This window comes from Manis pentadactyla, chromosome 2, assembly GCF_030020395.1.
Source record: "Manis pentadactyla isolate mManPen7 chromosome 2, mManPen7.hap1, whole genome shotgun sequence".
Classification (NCBI taxonomy): Eukaryota; Metazoa; Chordata; class Mammalia; order Pholidota; family Manidae; genus Manis; species Manis pentadactyla.
Genome location: NC_080020.1, coordinates 46,173,679 through 46,195,802, shown reverse-complemented (window position 1 = coordinate 46,195,802; position 22,124 = coordinate 46,173,679). Strand labels below are relative to the sequence as shown.

At 49.6% G+C, this 22,124-nt stretch overlaps 1 protein-coding gene across 2 annotated transcripts in view; it reads right to left on the bottom strand.

The window, feature by feature from the left end:
- The window catches only part of ERGIC1 (endoplasmic reticulum-golgi intermediate compartment 1), a 102,445-nt gene that overhangs the window by 28,253 nt on the left and 52,068 nt on the right, over positions 1-22,124 (bottom strand). For both annotated transcript variants that reach the window (XM_036884750.2, XM_036884748.2), the window contains 3 exons: positions 18,279-18,351; positions 8,170-8,264; positions 3,962-4,086 (listed from right to left, as the gene is read on the bottom strand). In XM_036884750.2, coding sequence (XP_036740645.1) covers positions 3,962-4,086; positions 8,170-8,264; positions 18,279-18,351 — 293 coding nt within the window. The remainder of the gene's footprint in view (positions 1-3,961; positions 4,087-8,169; positions 8,265-18,278; positions 18,352-22,124) is intronic.

The window sequence follows — 22,124 nt, the reverse complement described above, 5'->3', positions numbered from 1 at the left end:
TGGTCACCCTCTTTCTCCTGTGCCCAGCCCAGGCTAGGTGCTGAGTAAACGTGGTCCCCCTCATTCACAGAGCGTGCATGTTTCTTTAACCCAGGGATCATACTCTCCTAGAGGAGGCCCCCACTATTGGAGCTGTGCCTGTGTGTCTGCTCCTCTTCAACTGCCATCCCTCAGACAGGTCTTCCCTTAGGACCGTGTCTCAGTGGGTGTCCTCCTTTATTCTCCACCATAACACCCCCTTCATTCTCTTCATAACCACTTCATCAAACTTAAACATTTGCTTGTTTGTTTACGTGTGGGATGGCTGTCACCCCATAATAGACTGTAAGTACCACAAGGCCAGGATCCACAGCTGCTTCTCTCAGCACTGCATCCAGGCATACAGTAGGCACTCAATAGCATCATGCATGAGTGAATTAGCAGGGGGACAGGGTGAGGGTCAAATGAAGTCAAGAAGTGGGAGAGACAAGAGCAACTAGGGGTTGTGACAGAAGACGGGGTTATGGGAAGGGGAGGGGCCCACAGCAACGAGACCTGTTGGGGAACAGCCAAGAGAAGGCACTGGAGGCCGAGCCGGAGCCTGGGCTGCCACCCATTCACCCACCCGCCTGCATGGAGCCCATACCCCTGCTCTCCCTCCTCTCCAAGGACAACCTGCCACTGTGCCTGGGCCCCACACCTGCTTTGCTTTGCAAGGACTAGGCAGTACAGCAGCCCCATTCTCTCCCATGTCACTGGCTTTCCCTGAAGCTCACGGGTCAGTGGTCCACCTGTCCTCACAGCAGCACCCGCCCCCTCCCTCTAGACTCCAGGGCCCGCCCATCCCTGGTTTCCTCCTTCCTGCCTGGCTGCTGCTCCTCCTTCTGTCACCACCTCATCTCCCTGCTCCTACGCACTGGAGCCTCCCAGACATCAGTCCTCAAACTGCATTTCCATCCAGATTTTAGGTTCTTACGTTTTGGGAGCCACGGACCCTTTGGCAGTCTATGACCCCTATTTTAAATGCTTAAAATGCTTTCACTGCATTAAATACATAGGATTATTTTATTAGGAAATAAATGGTATTTAAAGAATTAAAATATAAAAAACATATTTGAATATGCTTCTTTATTAATGCAGCAAATAACAAGACCTGGTTATGGGTCAACCAATTACTATAATTTCAAAGTAGTGATGAATGTAAACAGCATCTCAAAATTATCTGCGACAATTTTAATGTGATAAAAATGCCAGCAGTTTCTATTGGTGACAAAGTCATGGGCGCTGCTAACACTACTATGGCTTGTTGCCCACATTCATCATATAAGAACATGCTGAATTTCAATTAGAGCTTAATGAAAATAAGCATGTCATTTTTTCCCCACCCAAGTTCTCAGACCCCTTGAATTCAGTCTGCACCCCTTGGGATGCCTGCAGACTCCGGTTTAGAACAACGTTCTACATCCTCTCCTGAGGTGGTCTTGCTTAAACCAATGATCCTCTAATGTCAGACAGCAGAATCCCCTGGAGGGCTTGTTATCACACATTCAGGTGATCTGAGGTGGGGCCTAAGAATCTGCATTCCTAGTAAGTTCCCAGCTGATGCTGACGCTACTGGTCTGGGGGCCCCACTTTGAGTGGCATTGACCTAGACTGAACAACTTGCCAGCGTCACCTATTCACCAATGACCCCCACATTTACATCTCCAGCCAGAACTCCCTCCTGAATGCCAACAACACACCTCCAGTTCCCAACTTAACATCTCTAATGGGAATCCCAAAGGAAACATGTCCAGAAGTGAACTACTGATTTCCAGCCCCACTCCCCAAGAAGCCACGCTTTCCCAAACTTCCCTATCTAGAGTATGGGACCACCTGGTTGTTAAGACAAAAACCTAAGTGATTTCTTTGATTCTGCTCTTGCCTCACCACCCATATCTAATCCAACCTTGACTCCACATTCCCTATCTGGCCACTTCTCTCCAGCTCCACTGCGCAGCCACGGCCCATGACCTCTGCTCTTGGCCCCTTCAGAATACCCCCACACGGCTGTCAGTCATCTTTCTAAAGTTCTGCTGTCCAGTAGAACCTTCCCTAATGATGGAAATGTTCTCTATCCATGCTGTCTAGTATGGTAGCCACCAGCCACATGTGGCTATTACGCATTTGAAATGTGGTCAGTGGGACTGAGAAACTGAATTTTTCATTTTATTTAATTTTAATGAACTTAAATTTAAATAACCTTATGTGGCTAATGGCTACCGTATTAGATAGCATAGTTCTTAAGCACAAATCCAATGGCATTGCTTCCCTGCTTAAAATCCTCAAATGCATTCTCATCACAATCACCATAAAATCTAAATCATGGGGCACAGCAAAGACCCTGTGTGGTAGCCAATCTGCTTAAGAGCCCCCATGAACAATGCTTGCCAGCACCCGTGCCCTTGGGTAGCCCCTCCCACCCTGAACTTGGGCTAGCACATGACTTACTTTAACCAATAAAATGTGGCAGAAGTGACATTCTCTGCTTTAACACGTAAGGGAGCCCTGAGCTGTCGCAGAAGTCCACTCTACTAGAAAGACCATATGGAGAGGCCACGTGGAGAGGAGAGGCCCTGCTACCAGGCAGAGAGAGATGGAGAGACAGGTCTTGTCATCCCAGTGTCCCACCGCAGCCTTGCAGCCACCCAGCAGTACCTGTGGGAAGGGAAGGCGCACACCCTGTCTAAAGGGCAGCTGCCCCTTGGCTCTAGATCGTTGTTGCCAATTGCGTCTAGAGCCTCTGAAAAAGGCCTCTTGAAAAGCCAGAAATCTGGATTCCCAATCTTTCGATATAGGCTCTGATATGTTTGGATGCTATACAGGACAGATGTAACTTGTCTTTGGGCTGGTTGTGGCCAGTGAGTTTACAACTGCTTATTCACATGTCAGGAATTAGAGAAAGGGTGTTCTGAGCAGAGGCTACCATAGGGCAAGCAGAAGCCAGGACTGGCCAGTGGCTCAGTCTGGCCGGGACTGGAAAGGGAAATTGTGGGATATGGGGACACCTATGTGACCGTGGACAAGATACTAAACCTCTCTGGGTCTCAGTTTCCTCATTGGTAGAATGGTGCCACCTCACTGCATTGTCAAGAAGCTCCACTGTGGTAGTATACATAAAAAGAGCTGGGAGAGTGGGGCATGTGCAGAGCAACCTCTGCGGACTCCTGCTGGGTTCCTTGGCACTCCCAAAGGCACCGCACTCGCCCCCTTGAATTAGGATTTGAAGTTCCTGATTCTAGCAGCAAAACAACGAATGGCCTCTGAAACAGACCAGGTCTTTTTGAACCCATACCACAATCACTCCTCCTCTTCTTTATTCCTTATCACACCATTACCACCCACTGAAATGCTTTTCAGTTTGCATATTGTCTGTCTGCCTCCACTAGGAAAGGAAGCTCCACCAGCGCAGGAAGTCTGCCCACCTATTCCACGCATTGCCTCAGAGCCCAAAGCCCACTCTGGAATGCAGACGGCGTTCCACAGAACTTTTTAAAATGTATGTGTAATAGCTCATTTACTCCTCAAACTTTGTGAAGGGGGTGGTTATCATTATATCATCACATCTTCAAATAGAAGATGTAAAAACTGAAGGGTCGAGTGACTTGGAGGGCAGTGCCTGGCCAAGGAAAAGCAAAGCTGGGGCGCTCGGGGCCGCAGACCTCACAGCCTTCTCATCAGCCGCTGCCTTCCCCACTGGGGAGAAGAGTAGCCCCTTTCTGAAGCATTCAGCAGAGGCTCCAAACCTCGGGGGCCTGGAATCTCCACCCAGATTCTCAGCAGGATGCTCAGCCTGCCATGGGCTCTGTCTAGGCAGGGGCCAGTAGACGACTGCTCTGCCATTCCTGTTTTGCCATCTGGTTTCCGGGTAGGAAAGGGGCCAAATGGATGGGGAGCAGGTAAACGGGAGCAGGTAACAGGGGCCCATGAAGCGTCTCCATACCTTGTTGATGCTGAACTGCCCCTCGAAGCGGCAGCCCGCCCCATTGTTCAGTGGAATCTTCATCGAGTTGTCGATGTGCCCCACTTCATGCCTGCCCATCTCATCCTGTATGTCGAGCCCAACCACTGTGGGAGCCAAGGAGAGAAGAGAGTCACAGACATGCAGAGCAACAGCCCCCTCCTCTCAGGACCCCTCTTGCATCCACTCCATGGCCAGGTGGGCCCAGGCCCTCCAGGAGCTTAGTCTGGGGCCCAGAGCCACAGAAAGGAAGTCAGCCAGTGAAGGGGGCGAAAGTGATCACTGGCCTAAGAGGGAGCAAGCCCACAACGTTCCTGGCCCCTGCCACTGCCTGCAGGTGGAAAGGAAGGGGGAAAGAGTCCAGGGAGAGAGCAGTTCTGGGGGCCAGGGTTGGAGGACCTTGAGGTGCAGGGGTGATGACCCCGTTGAATGCAAGGCTGCAGGGAGGCAGCACAGGCTTGGGGTTAAAAGGTCATCTGAATCCTAAGCCTGCCTTTTACCAGCTGTGCAACTGAGGCACTTAACCTCTCAATGCCTTAGTTTCTTTCTTTCGAAAATGGGGGTGATGATAATTAAATCTTCCCTGGAGAATTATGAGGATCAAATAGTTAAAATGTGTAGAAAACGTTTAGAAGCAGGCCTGATGTACAGTAAGTGGTAAGTGCTTAATAAACGTCAGCATGTAATGTGTCTCAGGTAGTCTCTGGGTTCATTGGGTGAACAGGATAGGCATTCATCATTCATTCATTCACACTTATCTCTACCCAATGTCTATTTCTCGAGGCCCTGCCCTCCAGGAACTGGGGCACTTCTCTGGGTTCCTCAGGGCCTGAATGGGAAACCTGGGGCCTGGAGTCCTTGTCCTTGGTTCCAATGTGACTCTCCATCACCTCACTGTGTGACTTAGCTTCCCAATCTATAAAATGGGCAGGCCCATGCCAACTGCACTCCCCAACACAGTCCATGGGGCTTGTAAACTATGGAAATGCAGGAATTTCCCTGAAAGAAGCACTAGAAAGAAGATTGCAATACAGAGAAAGAGCAGCTGGAAGCAATTTTAAGTGAGCCAACCATAAAAGGGGGAAATGGGAACAACCTGTATTCCCCAGTAGGGATGGGGAAGTGAGTGAGTGCCTATCCATAGAAGGGAATGTGATGCAGCCATTAAAAATGACGCTCCCAGGTCTGCAGTGTGTGGGAGATGCTGACGCCGTAATGCTCAGCTTAAAAGAAATGGAAGCAGATCCCTGTTGGACTCAGCAGTTCTGCCCCAGGAGCCTGTCGTCCAGAAGCACACATGTCCAGACGAGTGTGAGAGGCTGCTCGTAGCAATCTTCCAGAAATTATCACAACTGGAAGCAACCCACCTGCCTCCCAACAGGGGGCTGCTCAGTGGAACAGCCCCCTCTGGAATCCTGTGCAGCAGGTACACAAGGGATGAGCTAAATCCACAGTGGGGAGAGGCAGCTCTGAGCAGGGCAGTGGCTAAGAGCTTGGGCTCCAGGCTGCCACTCTCTGCGGCTCCAGGCTCTGCCCCTTACTAGCTGTGGGACATCAGTCAAGTTACCTAACCTTTCTGTGCCTATGTTTCCTCCTCTATTCTAGGCTTGTAGGGATAATTTCATTAAAAAAATGAAAACAGCTCTTACTATGATCTAGGCACTCTTTTTTTTTAAATTTTATTTAGGTATTATTGATATATACTCTTACTAAGGTTTCACATGAAAAAACAATGTAGTTACTACATTTACCCATATTATTAAGTTCCCACCCATACCCCAGTGCAGTCACTGTCCATCAGTGTAGTAAGATGCCACAGATTCGCTGTTTGCTTTCTCTGTGCTACACTGTTTTCCCCATGACCCCCCACACCATGTGTACTAAACATAATACCCCTCAGTATGATCTAGGCACTCTTGTAAGTGCCTTATGTGAGAATGCACTATTGGAACATCCGGTGGGGGAGAATTATACCATCAGACTGGTCCTGTACTGGGGGACACTAAGGACAGAGCAGTTAAGTAACATGCCTGAGGTCTCAAAGCTAGGAAACAATGGAGCTTGGATTGGACTCATGGACTCTCCATCCAGAGCCCACACCCTTTGGCCACTCTGCTAGAACACCTCTCATCTTAATGCACTAATACAGCCAAAGGATTCAGGACAGGGCCTGGCCCAGAGTAGAAGCTGAATAAATGGCAGCTGTGGTTATTATTTTACTAATATTATGAGTAATATAAGAATAGCTCCAAGATATTAGTGGAAAAAATAAGTAAGCTCAGAAAGGTCCCATGCAGTTGGGCCCCAATTATGTAAAAAACCAAAAACCAAAACTCAAACATGGTATGTATTTGTAGACAGACAGACAGACAGACACAGAGGAATGAGGGAAGGGGTCCCAACTGCTCTCAGAGACTTCCTCTGGGGCAAGCTGTGGAACGCATACATCTTTACTTTACTTTTTTCTTTATATATTCCTGTATTTTGAACATATATCTTTTTAAAAAATAAAAAATAAGAAATGTATTCCTTTATTAGTTGTATAACAAAAAATATTATTTTTAAAAGCAGGATGTGAGATTGTACATGCAGCCTGATCTCAGTCATGTTTAGAAGTGCACAGAAAGGAAGGCCAACAGGATGGAATGGCGTCAACTGTCAGCTGACACTGTTGTCAGGGGTGGAATTATGGGCCATTTCTTTTATCTCTGCTGCTTTGGATTTTCCAAAGGTACAATGATGAGCATGCTTTTTTTTCTATAATAAAAATGTGAAGTTCTTTTGAACAAAAGCCAGGATGTGGGTCTCCAGCAGGAGCTGCCCAGGCTCAGGTTATGGGCCTGTGGAGCAGCAGGGTCTGGGGGGCTGGCACAGCCCACAGCTTGAGGTTGCCCGGCCCCTCCTGGGCTGCTGCCTGGAGCTGGGATGGAGCCTGGAACCACATCCCTTTCCTCCCCTGTCCCACTGGTCCCAGTCCTCTGGCCTGACTAAGAATTTCCTTGTTCCAGAGACATAGCCAACTCTTGAATGAGAAGCTGCCAGATTAATTATTTTTCTAAGAGAAAAAATAAAAATAAAACCGACCTATTTCAACAGGTTTCCTGGCTCAGGGCCCACTGTGTATTCAAAATTGTGACGTAATTCTTACCAAAGCAGTAACGGGGCTGAATCTCTCCCTACCTTTGCCCTCAGGCCCACCCAATGTTCTGCCCTTCAGGAAGAAGTGAGGGGGTGGGAAGAGGAGATGGGCCTGCATCGGGTTGCATGCCAGTTGGGGGAGAGGGACAGCTAGAACCAAGTCCGGGAGTGAATACCAGTCTAGGAACCAGCTCATCATATCCTCCTAAGACCCTCAGGCAATAGATGGCACTAGGTGCATTTTACAGGTGAGGAAACAGGCTTGGAGATGTCACCTTAGCCAGGATCACATAGTTTTAGTGAGCAAAGAAGCCTGAATGTAACTCCAAACCAAACTTCCAGTGAGTTTTGTTTTATACAAGTAATTCATTCTCTTGGTTGAAACAAATGAAAAAAACAGAGTGTGAAATTTTTAAAAAAGGAACTTTCCTGAAGGCTACTATCAGCTCAGAGCTGCACCTTTCTCCAGGTGGCTGCTCTTGGCTGGCTGGAAGTTTCTCTGCCTTGAGATGAACTAGAGGTTATGTGACCCTCACTTCTCCCTGCAACACCATCCTGCAGCCATTAGCCAAGGATATAGATAGTAACAGATGGGCCTTCTTGCTACCAGCTGGTACAAACTGTGGTGTTATTCCCATACCACAGCTCGCCATGGACTGTAATTAGACTTCAATCTAACACACGTCTCTGCTTGTCCTCTCACCCCCTTCGCACCCTTACAAGTTCCTTCTGAGAGTCCTCTCTCAATAATCACTTGCAGATAATCTCAGGCTCTGCTTCTTGGCAACCTGGCCTAATGTCACCACCCATGTCAACATGGCTACTCTCCAGAGGTAACCCCTGTTAGCAGTTTCTTGTGTTTTTTATTCCAGATAACCTCCAAATGCATGAACATTTGATTACATTCTCCCCACAAAGTGGGGAGAATCTTATGCTACTTGTTTGTAGCTGCTTGCCCTGTGCACTTGCCCAGTTACCTCGCCATTTCTGCACACACAGCTCTGCCTAAAGGAAGGGTCTTAGTGGAGTAGAGGGCTGTTGGGAATACTCACATTCACAGTGCAAATTAGGTAAACTGATGTTTAGGCTGACGTCAATTTTTCCCCCGCTGTCCTTGTCCGGGTCATCGACGTAGAGCTCGTTCACACTGAGGGAGACAAGTAATGAAGCCTTTGTTGGGAAGACGGTACCCATCCCAGATGTGGGGGACAGGCAGGGGCCACTTCACTTGGGACCACTGCTCAGATAACCCTGACCCCATCTGGGAGAAGCCTGCGCCTGCTTAGGAACAGGGAGGCAGGCTCCCTGGAGCTCTCCAATGCTGACTTTACCACTTAGGGACAGGATGGCACATGGGGGAAGGACACAGTGTGCAGAGTCAGACAGATCCAAGTTCCAATCCTGGCTCTGCCATTTCCTGTGTGAACTTAGGCAGATAACTTCACCTCTGAACTCATCTGTTAAATAAGGCTACCACCCCCACTGTTAATGGGTGGACTGAACACCTAAAATGAGAAGTCTCCTAGGGATGGGCACATGGTGTCTTACTCCCTCATCTCTGAAGGCCCCCTCCCATCCAGCTAGGAAGTCAGGGATTCCCTGGCTCATTCACAGTGTCCCAGCTCTCACACAGCCCTGGGGCAGGCACTGGGTCTGAGATGCGACTAGACTATTAGTTTCCTGCAGCTGCTGTAACAAACTATTACAAAGTTAATGGCTTAAAACAACACACATTCATTATCTTATATTTCTGGAGTCCAGAAGTCTAAATGGGTCTGCATTTAGTCTAAATGGGGCTGTACTCCTGGAGGCTGCAGAGGAGAATCTGCTTGCTTGCCTTTTTGTTTTTTTTGGCTCCTAGAAGCCACCCCAGCTCACGGCCCCTTCCTCTATCTTCAAAGCCAGCAACAGAGCACCTTGTCTTCTCTCTGACCACCTAACTCCTTCTCATAAAAACTCTAGTTATTTCATCCTGTCTACCTGGATAACCCAGGATCACCTCCCCATATCAAGACCCTTGACATCATCGTATTTGTAAAGTTCCTTCTGCCAAACAAGGTAACGTATCACAGGTTTCAAGGATAGGAAAATGGACATCTTTGCTGAGGCAGGCATAGTTTGGGGGCAGGCGGCTCCCATGATACCTGGCTTTCAAGGACAACGACACCCCATTGGGATCTGTTGGCAACATGTGTTTACTCAACAAGTATTTTTTGAACCCCTACTACCTGTAAGGCGTTAAAGACAGCGAGAAATCAGATACGGTCTCTGCCTTCATAGAGCTTACAGAGACCCCACTCATCCCCTAAGTGATTCCTTATACCAACTGTGATCACTGGACAGGGAGCTGCAGTGTCATGAGAGGGACTAACAGGATGACTGACCCCTGCGGAGAGGGTGCAGGGGAGGCTCTCTGAGGAGATGGGAGTTCAGGTCTGAAGGATGAGGAGGGTGTCCTGGCAAAGAGGGAGGGGGAATCCTCGGGCAGCAAGTGCAAAGGCCTGGAGGGGGAAAGGGGAAGGGCACAGCTGGTTTGGGGAACTGAACGAAGGTCACCTCACGGGGTGGGGTCTGCTGCAGTGCTGCAGGTGAGAGATGGCGGCCTCAGCTGGCACGGTGGGAAAGGAGAGAGGCAGGGATGTGGGCTAAGGTGTGCTACAGCAGGCAGGTCTTGCTGATGGACAAGGTGGGGGTAAATAGAGCAAGATATGCAGGCAGGCTGCCATGTTTCTTTCTGGTAGAATTCATTGGGCTGGGAGCCCCTGGAAGAAGAGTGGAACTGCTGGGGAGGGAAAGGTACTGAGTTCCATGCAGCTATGCTGAGCTCTGAGTGTCTTGGAAGCATCTGTGAGGAGCCACTGAGTGGACATCAGATGGCTGTGTTGGAAGCCCACTTCTGATTGTCAGATAACTCCCCATGGGGAGATGGACTGAAGCTAAAGGCCCGCCCTAGTGGGCAGCTCTCGGGCAGTGATGTGGCCAGGCTGTGGTTATTTTAAACATTAATGAGGCCCCTTGGGTCCTGTTCACAGGCTGAATTAAAGAAGGTTTGCTAGCTTTTAACAATTAGACTTTAAGAGAGTCTTGTAAATGCGCACTTCTTTGGGAAAGAATGTGTTGGACAGAAGCATTTTGCTTTCACTAAGTCCCTGTCTTTGTGCCCCAGGCATGTCATATGATGCAGCTGGTGCTCAATTAACAAGAAACGGTGGGCTCAAAAAGTAACTTGGGACTTGTTCCCTATGGGGGTCACAAAGATGTTCCTGAGGACAAGAGAGCAACAGATTGGGCTTAGGCTTCAGATTGCTGGGCTTCCAGCCCATTAGGTCAGGAAAAGCCCAATCAGACCTGACCTGTGTGAGTTCACATCATCCCATGTGCTCCTGTGAAATGTCCTGATCCCCATTTTAGAACCAGGAAACGGAGGCTCTGAGAAGGCGAATCCCACCCCCAAGGTCACACATAGCAGGAAATGGTAGAGCTAGAATCCCAACCCAGGTCTGCATTCCACCTGAGCCCCAGGCTTTCCAGGGCTCACACTGCCTTCCCCTCCCTGTCATCCTCAGCATGAGGATAAGGGAGGAAATGAGGGGCCCGGGGAGGACAGGCAGGGCCCGTGCTGGGCAGGCTCACAGTCAGCGCTGGCCCATGCCAGAGAACAGGAAGAACCAGTGGGCCAGTGGGAGAGCAGCAGCAGGACCACAAGAGGCTATGCTGCAGGAAGATCCGATTCTCCACTGCCAAGGGCTTCTCCCCAGCCCTCAGCACCCAATTTCTACCCCAGCCTTGATTTGCAATTCTGGCAGGTTGTCGAGTAATGAGACTGTGGGGTGATTAACAGAATGGTCACCTAGGGAGAGCCCCCAGCTTCCCTTCCCAGCAGAGCGAGACTCTCCCTTGAAACTACTCACCTTTCCTACCTGGGAGGTGGGGAGAGTGCCCATCACTGAGGAGACGTGGGATGATGTCATCCCCTGGCAATCCTCTGGAGGTGACCTCAGTGCAGAGTGAGGTGAATGCCAGGTGTGGCATCAGGCTGAGCTCACCCTTGAGGCCCCAGGAGGCCTCTCCCAGCCCACGGAGCCCAGGCTCCTCAGTGCCACCCAAAACAAAGAAGCTGAAGTGCTGGGGAGGGATGGAAAATGCACTGGCCTGCAGAGCTTGGGACCAGCCTGGTTATGTAAGGCCAGAACTGGCTACTCTGATGGCTTCCTGAAGAACCCCGGGCTGCAGGATAAACATGGTTCGATCGCCTGTGCCACCCGCCCAATGAAGTCAAGACAGCAGCCTTTGGTGTCCAAGACAAACGTCCCAGGGCTGCTGGCTTCCAGACCCCTCAGCTAGCACTGCAAGCCTGCCCATGGCTGCCACTCACAGCAGCCTGCCAAGGCTAGCTAACGTTATTGGCTGGGGAGGAACCAACTTTAAAAGGTGAATGCATGCCAGAAATCAGACCACCTGGAGGGGAAAATAAATACTTTTTGTGGATTCACTGCTGTCTGGGATTTCTCATGGGCCTGATTCCTTCTGTCACTAGCAAGAGCAATGAGAAGACCTGTAGGGCCGAGGCAGACAAATATAGGCTCACCTGCTGGTTCTGCCACTGAGAAACATGGGGACCTGGCACAAGCTGCTTCACCTCTCTGAGACTTGGTCTCCTCAACTGTAAAACTGGGAAAGCTTTTCTCTGAAGTTTGAAGATAGGCAAAATTAATCTATGGAAATAGAATTTTGAATAGTGGTGGTGGTGGTGGGGTTACTGATGGAACAGGGCACACGGGAACCTTTCACGGGGTGGAGATATACTGTCTTGATGGGGTGATGGTGACATGGGTGTAAATGCAGGCAAACATTCACGAATCTCACCTTGAAGATGTGTGCGCTTTGCTATTTGTAAGTTACATATATTTCACTAAAAAAGGAAAGAAAAGAAGAGAGGAGAGGAGGGAGAAAGAGAGGAGACAAGGAGAAGGAAGAAAAAAAGGGTGATTTTGGCTACTTCACAGGACAGCGTGAGGACTGGTGGGAAAGCTGCAGGCTGCCCCAGGGCAGAGGTGTGTATGTTACTTATGTCTGAGGAAATAGTACAGGCCCTTCTTGATAAAGAGAATAAGGCATCTGGTGGAAGTCTAGGCTCTCAGGGTTCAAATCCTGGCTCTGCCACCTACTGGCTGATCTTGTGCAAGGGACCTTGTCGCCACCAGCCTCAGCTTCCCCCAATGTGAGAGGGATAATAAAAGACGTGGCACCATCTTAGTAAATTGTAAGTGCTCAATAAATGTCCAGAGTTTTCTGAGTTGATAATAACAGCTATCCAGCTCACAGCATTATGGTGAGGACTGTGTTGGGCCCTCACTGGTGTACATAACTGGTGCACTGAACTGAGAATATGCAGATTATGACCTTCTGAATGAGGGGGCACAGCCACTCACACAAATTGGCAGGTAACTCCCTTAGCATCTGAGCTTCCACGTTAGGGTTGTTTTTGATTGAGGGTCTGGTTTCAATATACCCACACAAAGGAAGAAGAGTCGCAGGATTTATATTTACAGATGGTGGTCAGGGAATACAATGAGCCAGGGAAGGATAATCCTCTGTCCCAGTGTACGAGCCAGCAGGGGATAGAGAGCAAGCACCTACTCCTTCAAAGGTGATGGAGCCAGAGGTCACGGCTTTTCACTGGCTTAACTCTAAGGGTTTATTTTTAAAGTTGCCCCAAGAAAAGTAAAAGCAGAAACTGACAGCAGAAACTCATACACTAAAGTCCTTATCTAATTGACCAGACTTCGGGTGTGAGTAGCATTATCATACTCTAAAGTGCCTAGGCAGTGACTCAGAAAAAAAAAATTGTTTTTCACACAAGCTGTTTTTCTCATCACAAGGGTTAATCATGTTCATGTGCGTACAGTATTAAGCACAGTCTCTGGTACATTCTAAGGCCTGAATAAAAGGTGGCCTTGCTTTTAACTCATCAGAGGCGATGCTCCAGTTGGGAGCACCCAGCTGGTACTGGGCACTATGCTGAGGGCTTTCATGCAGTGAGTATCTAATTTAATGCTCACAGCCAGCCAGTTTACTAGGAGTTAACTGTTCTCTTTTCACATGGATGAAACTGGCCTCACAGGAAGACAGAGAAAAGACTGGTCAAGATCACACAGCCAGAAAGAGGCAGTGGCAGGACCTGAACTTAGAGCCACTGAAGCCCAGAGCCATGCTCCTCCAACTGCATTACACTGGATGGGGCAGGAACCAATAAAAAACTCAGGGGCAAGGGGCCCCCAGTGGCGCTGGTGTCACTGTCTTTCTGATAATCTTCAGATGCACTCCCACACCCCACCCACAGCCCAAGTACCTACAGTAGGGTATGGAAGGTGCAAAGGGGTCCACTCCCCTTGTGCCCCACAAGCCTCCCTCTGTTGCTCCACCTGCCGCAGCCCCCTGGAGTGTCTGGCTCCCCCAGCAGAGTTAGGGGTCCCCGGCCTGGCAGCACAAAGTGTGTGCTCACAGCCTCTGCGGAATGAACAGGAGAGGTACCCATGTGTGCTGGTCGAGGAATGGGGGTGCATTCCAGGTGAGGGGATGTCAGACGTCAGGGATCTGGGCCTGGACTGCGTGGGGGTGGGTAAGTGGTGGCCATGTAGGGAAGGAGAATAAAGGCCCTGAGAGGTGTGGGCAGGGGAAGCGGAGGTGGAATGTAACAGAGGGCCTTGAAATTCTAGGCTGAGGCGTGAGTCCGATGACATCTACAGAAAACAATTTTATTTGCTTTTGGAAGAGTACTTGAATAGTTCAGATTCCTGCCCAAAGTTACGGACCTCCATGCTTAATAATTTGATTTAATGGAAACTTAGCAGTGAGGCCTATGGCAAGGGCTTGGAGTGGGAGGGAGGGATATAGGTTATGCAAGCCTCCAGAAGGCTTTAAATCCTGACCGTTCCAGGTATTATACCTGACTTATTACAGGTATAAGTAAATGTATCTCTTACCTACCAAGTAGGTGTCCAAAATCAACCCTTTGCAGCCACCCAGTCCTGCCTCCACCTCCTTCACAGCCATCACCCTCGGACTCTCAGCCCCTCTGCTGAGCCATTGCTCAGCCTCCTAATCAGGGCCTTGACCTCTGGGGTTGCCCTGCCCCAAACCACCTTCACAAGAGGTGATCTCTCTGAGCATGAATGCAACCCCGTCTCCATGCTCAGAAGCCTTCAGGCCTCCCATTGCCCTTTCAGGTGACAACTGTGGTTCTCTGCCCAGCCTTGGCTCACAGTCTAGCCCTCAGAGTGGGTGACCTGGGCTCCAAGAGAGACGTCCAGCTCCTCCTCTTGGTTAAGCTATTGATCTCCCCCTCTGGGCTTGCTACTGGGAACATGTGAGAACACAGTTAAAGGTGACTTCCAAGTTCCTACCAGGTGGGGAATGCTTTCCTGGAGTTCCTACTGCCTATTTGGCCACCTCACCCAGAAGAGAGCATGCAAGTCCTCCCGTCAAATATTCTGACCAAAAAGTAGCAGCTTCCATGTGCCTGGGGCTCTAAAATGCTCTGGGCAGAAAAGGGTGGTATGATAGGGTGGGGATGCTGAGTCTGGGCTCAGGAGGCAGACAGACCTGGGTTTGACCCTGGCTCTACAACTTCCTAACCTTATTGTGGCTACCTACCTCAAAGGGTTTTGTGATGATTAAGTGAGATTATCACTGTAAAGTGTTAACCTAGGTGGCTGGGTCGCACCTGGTTGCCTGTTATAAATCATAACTGGAAAGTATAATACAGTGTAATATGCTATAAATTACCAATGGAGAGTTTCACTTACAACATTCTCCTATTGTAAATTCTCATCAGGTTAATAATTAAGAGTTGCCAGAGCCTGGGCAGTTAAAGGCTGGAAGGTTCTGCAGCCATGCTCTCCAAGGAAAGGGGGGCTGCTCCCCTAGAAACTCAGAGCATCCTGTGGGGCCACTTTCCCAAGGATAATTAATGACCTGAACAAAGCCCAGGTTGGACTCCAACCCCTCAAGCAAACAGGCCTCCTGCCCTCCCTGGCCAGGCCAGAATAGCATCTTATGTCACTGATAACCCCAGGTCGGGGCAGGAGTGACAGTGATCCAGCTAGTGGTGACCTCTGCTCCTCGGGTTACAATCTCATGGTGGGGGGTGGGCAGGGGCAGGCTGACCCACTGCGATCACAGAACCACCAGGGAAGGCCAGCCACTCAGAAAAGGAGAAGAACTGTGACCTTGAGTTCTTCCCAAACCAGCAGGCTTCCTGGGATCAGAGAAGCATCTGATAATAGGAGGACCCCAAAGAAGCAATCCTTTGCCCCTGGCTTTTTCTCTGGGGTTCCCAGTCCTCACCCCCACAGACTCCCTCTGGGCCACCTTGGTCACATGGCAACAGAGAGGGAGGGAACATTAGGGGCACTACTGAACACTACTGCCATAGCTGCGGCCTCGGGCCCCAGGGCTCTGACAGATCTCGCCTCCCATCCTCTCTCCAGCCGCTCACACCACAAATGGAGGAGAAGAGCTCAGCATGGGGCCGGACACAAGGCAAACACTGACTGAGCGGCTACACATTTTGATTCCTCCCCTCACTCTTGTCCTTCTCCCTCGCCAGGGACGTGGTGGTACCAGACTGTCCAGGATGTCCCCGTGACCCCGCCCCGGGCCAGGAAGAGGAAATCCTGGAAAAGGGGAGGGCGCAGAGCAGCGCAGCCAGAACACCCTGTGCTCTTGGGAAACGGAGTCAGCTGCTCTGCCTTGCCTGCGTGCCCTTCACACAGCAGGCAGGGCCCCACCCGCTCCAGGTACAAGCTCTGACATCAAAACCTACCTGCCTGGGGCCCACTGCCTCAGCCCTGCACCACATTATGGAATGAGCTGACCAGCAGCCACCCCTCACAGTGTCAGAGGGTGAGGGAGGCCCACTCTTAACTCAAGGTGGGGGATAAGGAAATAAACATTTATAGAGTCAGGCACTGAACAGCCTTACACGTTCTTTAGTGTTAAATGGGGAATACATATGAAATGATAAATGTATGAAGAGATATGGGTCTACTGAAATTGAAGTATATCATGTACTACATTCAGTACCTTCCAGGTAAATAATCATGTTTAAGGCTCACAAAATATCACATACCTTCTCTGTCTCCTACCCTGTTCTGTTTTTTTCTTCAGAACCCTCATCACTACTTGATATATCTAGATTTGTTTGCTTGTTGACTGTCTGTGTCTACTGCTGGCACTTCCAGCTTCTCTGAACGTGGAGCCACACAGCAGTGAATGAGGCAAACCTGGCCTCTGACTTCTGGGAGCTCAGGACCAAGGATGATGCCCATTAAGACACAGCAGCATGCAGGGCCTGGCCTGACTTGGTTCCACTGACTCCATATTCCACCCACCCTGTTTTCTCACTTTTTTTCCAGCCACACCAGCATGCTGCCTGCTCTTCACCTACACCAGGTAATTCCTGCCTCAGGGCGTTTGTACTTGCTAGTGCCCCTGCCTGGATTTGTAAAGCATCCCACCTGGTGCTAGGGACAAGGTTGGGACTCCTTCCTTGAAAATGTCACATGTGGACCTTGCTCACCTTGCTCCAAACATGAGGGGCCTGCAATAACAGCCCCTCTCCCAGCGAATGGGGTGTAGCCTGGACAGACTGGCAGGTGCACAGCACACAGTAGGTCCTTCACCAAGCCGGCAGGACTCATCAAGCTATCCACTTCCACCTCTGACTCACGATGAGGTGACCTCTGAGATATCCAGTGGCCCAAATGTGCACAGAGAGGAAGACACTAACTGAGCTGTTGTCCCCCCTTAGGGGCTGGGCATAACAAAGTCCCTTCTCTGACTTGCTCATGCCCAGGGGTTCATGTTTTGGGAAGCAGACAAGCCTCCCCCGACCTGAAAGGGAGCTTCGACTCTGGTGTACCCTCCCTGTTTGGCTAGAGAGGTTTGGCAATCTTCCCAGGGTCAGAGAGCAAAGTGGTGATCAGGCAGATCTGGCTCTGGGCCCCCCAGTGTTGTGCCCAGTGCTCTTCCCACCATTCCCTAAGACCCTCTGGGCTTTGGTGCCATAAGGGTTAAAAACAGGATCAGAGGGACAGGGAAAGCAAACTCTCCCAAACGAGCAGAGGGTAGGAAGCTACATCCAGAAACGAGTAAAGGTAGGGCAAGAGTGGCATTCCTGTGGGCTTGGAGCCACCTCCTATGTGCATAACTGTGGGCAAATCCCCTCCCCTCTCTGAGCCTCAGTTTCCTCACCTGTGAAGAGGAGACAACTACCTCCCAGGGCTGTTGGACAGTTCAGGTGGTAATGTTTATACAGCTGCAAGAACCATCCTGAGCTAAGTAGCTGTGTTTTTAGTTTCCTATTGTCTTGTGGCTGAGAGGGAAGCAAAGGAAACCAAGAAATTCCATGAGTGAAAAAGAAAATTCCAGTGTTTTAACAGGGGAGTGGGTGGCTAGGGTGCAGCTTATGATGCCTTTCTGGGCTGTAAACACAGAAATGAAGAGGCTTGGAAGTCTCAAGCCAGTGGCCAAGGCAGGAAGCTCCTGGGACTAATTTCATCTCAGAGGGGCATTTGATGAGGCTGTGACTGAATAATTCCAATGGTATTCTGTGTTACACACACCCCAGAGCATTTACTAGGTTATCCGGACAACAAATGATTCTAGGAATTGGGGATGGATTCACAATGCGTCAATTACTGCCAGGAAACCCACACTGATTCCTCACCGAGTGTGGGCCTGAGAACAGGGAAGGGGGCTTTGCTGAGGGGGCTGGGCTCTGATGTCAGCAACCTTGCCCCCCTCGTGTAGGAAGCTGCACCCATTTCTCTTCCAGCCCTAATATTAAATGACCCTGTGATGATTCAGAGGGGAAAAAAAGCCCACTGGCCAAACAAAGGGATGGCAAAATTAGCAAATCATTTCTGCTCATCTGTGGCTCCAGGAGGCCCCCCTGGAGGACAAAATCCAAATTTTCTCTTCAGCTTTAACAAAACATATTTGCTTTCGGTCTAACTTGAAAACCCTTTTAAGAAACAGCGAGAGATGCCACAGGAGCTGGAATGTTCGGAGGTTTCTCTCTTTTTTAAAACCCTTTTCTCTTCTCATCTGGGGTCTGAGAAAGCTCTGGAATACCCCATCAGGGGATGTAACTTACACTTCTGTCGTTATGAATCCAGTGAGCTCCGAAAGGAAGAGGAAGAGGATGAAGAGGCAGCAGCAGACAGAGACTGGAAGAGACAACAGAGAGGACAGTTAAGGGTGTGAGGGATTCCGGAGGGAGGCCACCCCCACCCCTCCTGCTGCCCTCAGAAAAGCTGCTTAGAGGGAAGGGGAAAGAGGTCCCCCACAACCTCCAAAGCCCCTTCTTACTCTTGGCTTCAATAGGAAGCAGGCTTGATCCTAGAAAGGTAGACCTGTCCCCCTGCACAGACCCCCATACACAGGCACATCTTCCAGGCGCCAGCCCAGCTTTCTTCCACAAGAGCACAGTAATGCAGGGATCAGTCAAAAATAGGGGTTGCAATTGGTGGTCCACAAATGTGTTCTGTCTGGCTCAAGTGAGATATATTTTAAGGTTTGGAGTTGACATTGAACAATCCACAGATGTCACATAAAATTCCAGATTTCTGGCTCTCTCGGGACACTCAAGCCCTTATTCCCACATAAGGTCTGAGCTCACCTGGCCCTCCACCACTCCCTCCTACATCCTTGATTCCGAGGCTGAGGTTGAATGCTTGTTGCCATTTGTCACCAGCTGATGTGGTGCCATCAACATTGTGCCTGTATCCCCATCAGAGTTGGAAAATGAGAATACTGTGTGCTGTGCCTCAAGAGAAGGGACAGTTCTTTACAGAAGTTAAGAGTGGTCCTTCAAGTCTGAAATGAAGAGAAAGTGAACAGAGCTCCAGACTCGGCCCACTTCACTCATACTTATCTCGGCTGCCTGCTCCCCAGCAGGGGTGGAGTTTGTGGCCCCTGAAGTCACTCCTTGGGGCCCCAGGCTCTGGCCCTCGATTCATCTCTAGCCCCATCTCCCCAACATCTAACCACCCAGCCAAATGGAGCTATGTGCTGTTCCGTAAATATGGATCTCCTTTCGGGTCCTTTGCTTCTGTGGTACCTCTGTCTGGGATGTCCTTCCCCATCTTCCTTCTCTTTGTGTGGTGAACTCCTACTCATCCTCCCAGGCAGAGGCCCAACTCACATGTTCCTTCTGGTGGGAAGCTCCCCCTGCTCCCAGAAGTAGAGCTGATCATTCTTTCCTCTATGTTCCCAGACTCTATTTTAACACTTTGCACATTTTATTGGTTATCTGTGGCTATTTCTTCCACTAGACTGATATCCCAGAAGGTAAAAATTCCACAGGAGGGAGTAATAGGCAGGGAATGGCCCCTGGGGCACTGAATGAGGGCTGAGCACACCTCATCTGGACTTATCACAGAGGCAGGTAGTGGGCAAGGGCTGGCACACTGTGGCCCCACTACTCACCTGCTGTGTGTCCCTGGTTAAAGTTACTTAACCTTTTCCTGCCTCAGTTTCCTCATCTGTAAAATGTCAAGAGTAGTAGTGCTTGCCTTATAAGGCTGCTCTGAGACTTTCCATAACACAGGGACTGGGCTTGAAATAGCACAGGCAGGTAAAACGGCTTGAACATTAATTCATTATTCGGATTTTCATCAGGGAGACCTTGTAGGGTTTGGTGATTTGACAAATGGTTTAGCCCTTAGTTTCCTGCAAAAATTTTAAAAGTCCCCTATCCCACTTGCTGGTTCTGCTCCCTCCCCGACAGTCTGCACCTGGACTGACTGAGCAATTGTGATGGGCGCCAAAACCGGTTATTTATCATCACCGTCATGATCACCATCATCACTACCATCACGTCGCCTCAGCCTTCAGGTGAACAACAACCCATTCTGAGTGGAGATGGAGTGTTTGCTGGGCACCACCAAGTGCCCCTCTCTCAGCGCATTCACGGTCACCCTGTCACCTCACACTCCCGCCTGATGGAGCATGTGAGCCCATGGTAAGGGTGTGGAAATGGAGGCTTGGAGAGAGGAAGAGGCTGGCCCTGGGAAGCACTGGATGGCAGGTGGAGGGACAGGACTGGAAACTGTGCATTCCAGAGTCAACATCCCCAATGAGCCCCACGATCTCAGACTCTGAGTGAAGGGCAAGACAGGATATCCCCAGAGTCACCACCAAGATACAGGGGATGCTAAGACTACTCTTGGGGTCTTCCAAATGTTCAAAAAACTGTATGGGGATTGTTAAAGAGTTCTCCATTTTTTTTTTCAGTAGAGGTAATACATACACATGATAAGGAAAATAGCCAGTTGAATAAAAAGGTATTCTAGGAGGGTCTCTTTATTGCTTCTGGAACACAGTCCCCACCCAGAGGTACCGCTATTACAGTCATGTACATAGAGAACATATATACACAGACATACAAACATAGATGCATAAATCCTTTTTCCCTCTAAGCAAACAGCAGCATAATGTACATATCCTTTTCAGTCACAGGTTGTTTACTCTGCAACCTATGTCTGAACAGGTGCCATGTCAGTTATACAAAATGGCCATGTTTGTTTTTGTGGCATAGAAATTAATGTCAAATGTCTTCTCTAGCTGCTGACCAAATCCACTGCAGAAGATAAGCTATCAATCCAAATATCCTGGCTCAAGCCCTCCCCCTTCCCACCTGCAAACTGCAGTTATGATGACTACCAATAAAGGATCCCACCGTGTGGGCACCTTCCCTGGCATCTTGCACCTTTTCTAAACAGTATCACATAGGACCCACATTTTCAGAATCATTTTCACTCCTCCCACCCACCCTCAAGCCCCATAACCCACTGGAGGCTGAAATGATAACAGGCACAAAACAGGGAAGTGTCTCTGACGGTCAGTGCTGACTCAGATCAACCCAGGTCTTTCAGCTGCCTTCTTTGCTCCAAGTCTACAAATGGGCCCCCAAATTCTAACTTTATCCAGATCGGAGGTGGGGAGACAGGGATGAAAAGGCCTCTTCTGAAGCCTGTGTGTTTTGTTCAAAGCTTGGATGAAGCCTGGCTAACCTAGCATGTGGACGTAAGTGCCAAGTCTGCTCAGCTCAAACCCGTGTCTACCAGCCCTGATCCTACACGCTGTCTGCTCCCCCAGAACCTGTCCCCAGACTGGCCAGAGACAATGCCTCAGCACACCACTATGGCCCCAGGGTCTGTCATGGTGCCTGGCTCAGAGAAGATGTGAAATAAATATTTTTTGGATGAATGAATGAAAAACATGACGGCAGGTAGGACGTGTTTCAATCAGAAAGGTCTTCTGATACTGAAGGCTTGATGAATTTCTCAAGCCATGTTTGGGTAAGATGCTAATGCTCTCTGACTCTAGACATCTCTGAGACTGACTCAGGCACTGGACAGTAGGAATGTGATCCTGGGTGTATGCTTGTGTGTGGGGAACCTGGGACAGCCAGCACACGGGGTGTTGGACCCAAGACCCAAGACTCTGGGAAATCAAGAGATCTGTACACGACTGATTAACTAGAGATAACAAAATTCCAACCACTACCTGTGAGTCTCCATGGCCCTGGCCAGTTCCTCCAGTTATTAATAGCACATATCACAATGTAATGAAATGATGTGGTTCTGTGTCTGTCTCTCCACTCAGCTGTACACTCCTCAAGGACAAAGGCGGAAGTCCATTCGTCATTGTGGTCCTGGTACTTGGCATGGGGCCTGGCCCTGAGACTTAGTTAATAAATATTTGTTCGCTAAATGGTAGCTAGGGCTGGCTTCCCATGCCTCACGCCTTTCCTCTTGTGTAAGGGAATTCACTGTCTCGTACACTGTGGCTGGGACCACAAATCAGACAACATCCCTGGAGGGTCATTTGGCATACTGTTTAAATTTTACAACGCACATGCCCTTTGACCCAGTAATTCCTTCTTTAGGAAAATTGCCTTACAGAATCATAAAAGGATAACACAAAAATATATGGA